Source organism: Hipposideros armiger, unplaced genomic scaffold, assembly GCF_001890085.2.
Source record: "Hipposideros armiger isolate ML-2016 unplaced genomic scaffold, ASM189008v1 scaffold_1345, whole genome shotgun sequence".
Taxonomy (NCBI): domain Eukaryota; kingdom Metazoa; phylum Chordata; class Mammalia; order Chiroptera; family Hipposideridae; genus Hipposideros; species Hipposideros armiger.
Genome location: NW_017732695.1, coordinates 232,040 through 235,256, shown reverse-complemented (window position 1 = coordinate 235,256; position 3,217 = coordinate 232,040). Strand labels below are relative to the sequence as shown.

General features: G+C 37.0%; 1 protein-coding gene across 1 annotated transcript in view; it reads right to left on the bottom strand.

Annotated features, from left to right (window-relative positions):
• Window positions 1–36: 36 nt before the first annotated feature.
• Window positions 37–3,217, bottom strand: part of LOC109377267 (killer cell lectin-like receptor 2) — an 8,158-nt gene continuing 4,977 nt past the window's right edge. The window contains exon 3 of the mRNA XM_019633574.1: window positions 37–1,046. Within this exon, the coding sequence (XP_019489119.1) occupies window positions 751–1,046 (296 nt within the window). The 3' untranslated portion in view covers window positions 37–750. The remainder of the gene's footprint in view (window positions 1,047–3,217) is intronic.

Here is a 3,217-nt window from a genome sequence, read left to right as displayed (position 1 = left end):
TAAAAAAATAAAACACCTATTAGATTAGCATATAAATTTTGTGTTGATTTCCTAAATGATAAATATAGGTTTCCAGGCTGATCCTGGCAAACATTTCTTTGTAAAAACACATTGTGTGTAAACTGATAGTGTTTATTAGTAATAAATTAAAAAGATACTTTTGATAGTCTGTCACTGTATTTTCTTTTCACAATTCTTTTTGAAAGATATAATTTCAATATAACATTTAAGAATATTGATCTAGTAAATGTTACCTGAAGATGCAATGAAAATCACCAGGAGGACAATTTGTAAAACTGTTATCAGTTTTATGTTTCTCATTATTATCTCCATTTTCAGATGGGAAAGCTGAGGCCAAGAGAAGTTAAGTAATTTACCAAAGGTCCCCAGCTAGTAAGTGCCGGAGCTGGAGCTGGCCGCAGGCAGTCTGGCTCCTGCACTCCTTGTAGTAACTACTAGGCCATGTTGCTCTGGGCTCTTAGGTGCCATCTTGTGGGTATGGATAGCTACTCGTTCCAGGTGTATTTACCAAATGGTTCAGCACTACATCAAAAGAAAGGCATACTTCTCTGTGAGTGGTTTTCCTGCAGATTCCTTAGAAAGGGAGATGACTGCAAAGATCCAAATTGCATCCTCAAAGGGGCTTCCCTTTTGGAAATAATAATGGTCATCAAGGTGGATAATATGTATTGAATGCTTAGTAAATAGCAAGATCATGTGCCTCTTAGCAGGCTGTCTCCTGGGAAACTCTTACTGTACAAGTTTTGCTCTCTCAACAGGCATAACACAAAAAATAACTGAAGGTCCCTCTTTCTGGGTCCCCACCCCGTCCTTAATATTTTGGGTCTGAGGGTGCGAGTCAGAATGCAAGAGAATAAAAGTGAACGCAACCGTCCATGATACCCGTTCATCTTCTTCATCTATCTTCAGAAGAGATAATCCGCAACTCTTGCAAGTCTGTTTACATTCGTTCCACGATTTCCTTTCAGCAATAAAATAGTAATAGCTTACTCCACAAAAGGACCAGCATTCCTCACAGAGTTTGTCTACAACGTATAAGGTGAAATATTAAACTTCTTGTTATCTGGCATTCTGTTAAGCAGAGCAATATATTTATCAGCCTTCCATAACTACATAAAATCTTAATAACTATCAATAAAGATAATATGAGGTTCATCAAGATTCTAGAATGCCAAGAGATAGCTGCACTGCCATGTTCATTGTAGCATTATTAACAATAGCTAACATATGGAAACCCAGAAATTCATTGAGTNAAGTTTTTAAGTCTGTTGCCTAAAAAACTGGAATATGGAAATGTTAATCATAACTTCATCGCTAAAAAATTTTCTTTTGCTCTTAGCCCATTACTAGAATCGCTGTCTTTTGAGCACATATCTAATCTCCCATTTTCTTCCATAGTGGGAATGTTGATCAGAAGCAAAATTACGTAGTAATATTGCTATGGGATTGTGATATGGCAAACCTGCTTTCTTACGTTAATTGTTTCCAAAAATGTGACAAATTAAAAAGAAGTGAACTTCTGTGTCACAGATAACCAGTTCTCACATGTGTAAAATTTAAGGAGAAAAAAGCAGAATTGAAACAGTCATAAATGAGGTTAATTAATGTATTTGTTTTGTTTCTTTTCCTTCCCTAAATTAACTATTTAGCTAATAACTAATAGTTATTAGCTAAAACATAACAATCCATTAAAAAAATACCTAAAAGCAAGACTTCCATTTTAGCAAAGTTGTGGATTATGTGCCAGAACTATCTTCCTATTGAAAATAATTATAAATGCTAATTTAAGAAAAAATTTAAACCTTCTTGAATAAATTTATGAACTGGCAAGAAGCAGGTTCATAATTTGGGCTGAGTGTTAAATAACTGTGGGAACCCAGGAAGCTAAGTAAACACTAAAGCCAATTTTCCCCTTACCTGATATATAATAGTAGGCTGAATAAGGAATCCTACCCAAGATTCTAAATAGAAGACAAGCTACACACAGTTGTGATGCCAAAAGGATACATCTTCACCATAGACCACCTAAGAATTGTCTTGAACCTTGGATTTAAGCAGATCCCACCTAAGAATGCAAAATCACAAACTATCTCTCATGTGATTTGCATTTGCTGTATTATTTAAGAATATTCAAATAAAACAAATCAGGAAGATAAATGAAACTAAGTAACTTGTGAGGCATCTGCAGAAAGCATAAGATATGTTAAGCCTGGATAAGTAAATTAGTAACCGGGAGACATATTTAGTATAGATACAGTGAGTAGGGCACCTGTCTGCTTAACATAGAAAAGGAAGAACCAAGTAGACACTAAATATCATACAAAATATACATGATGCACATAGATACCCAACATTCATGAGGTCTTAAGTTGGCTACCCTTTGGTGACACTCGTTTTGGCCCTTTGCGAAAGAAACACAAATAAACCCCATAGGTGCTCATGGGGTTAATTGGAAGCTGCAGCTGTGGACAGGCTTCCATGCTCCTGCATCTCCCAATAGAGAAAGTGTACGTGCCAGGTAGCCTCAAGAGTCTTCTGTCTGTTGGACCCCCTTACTCAAACCTCAAGGCTGGTCCTGGAAACCACACCATCATCAGGGAAGGGGCCTGCAGCACAGTCAGGCTGCATGAAGAAGACTGTATAACCCACAACTCGGGTGATCCTTTCACTCACTTGCACCTTATCCTGTGTGACAACCTATCCCATGCCATCCTTCCAAGTGTGATAAGCAATCCCATTGCTTCCCCTTGCACAGTGCGATGTGTTTTAAATGATTTAATTAACCATGCAATTCGAGCATCTTAAATTGGCCCATGAGCCTTTCTGTTCTGTGGCCTCTGATATACATAATTTGCCTGGGAGTGCATTCATAGGGTATAATTACATTGAGGTAATTTCCTGCATGATATCTTTTGTAGGTTTGCAGCTCAGAACTACACTATTTACAGGCCCAAATTTAGAATGAAAAGTGGCCCAGATTCATAGTGCCCCAAAGCATCCAACAAAAGCAAATTCTTTCTTGAGGAAGCCACCCTCATCTCAGTTCTCAAATAATTTCCACAGCAGTTCAAAAAGAAAAAAAACAAAATCACTAAACACACAAAGAAAATGGCATGTACAAAAGCCATCGAAACACTAGATTAGACCCACAAAACTTCAAATATTGGAATTATCACATACCAAATACAAATTAAGT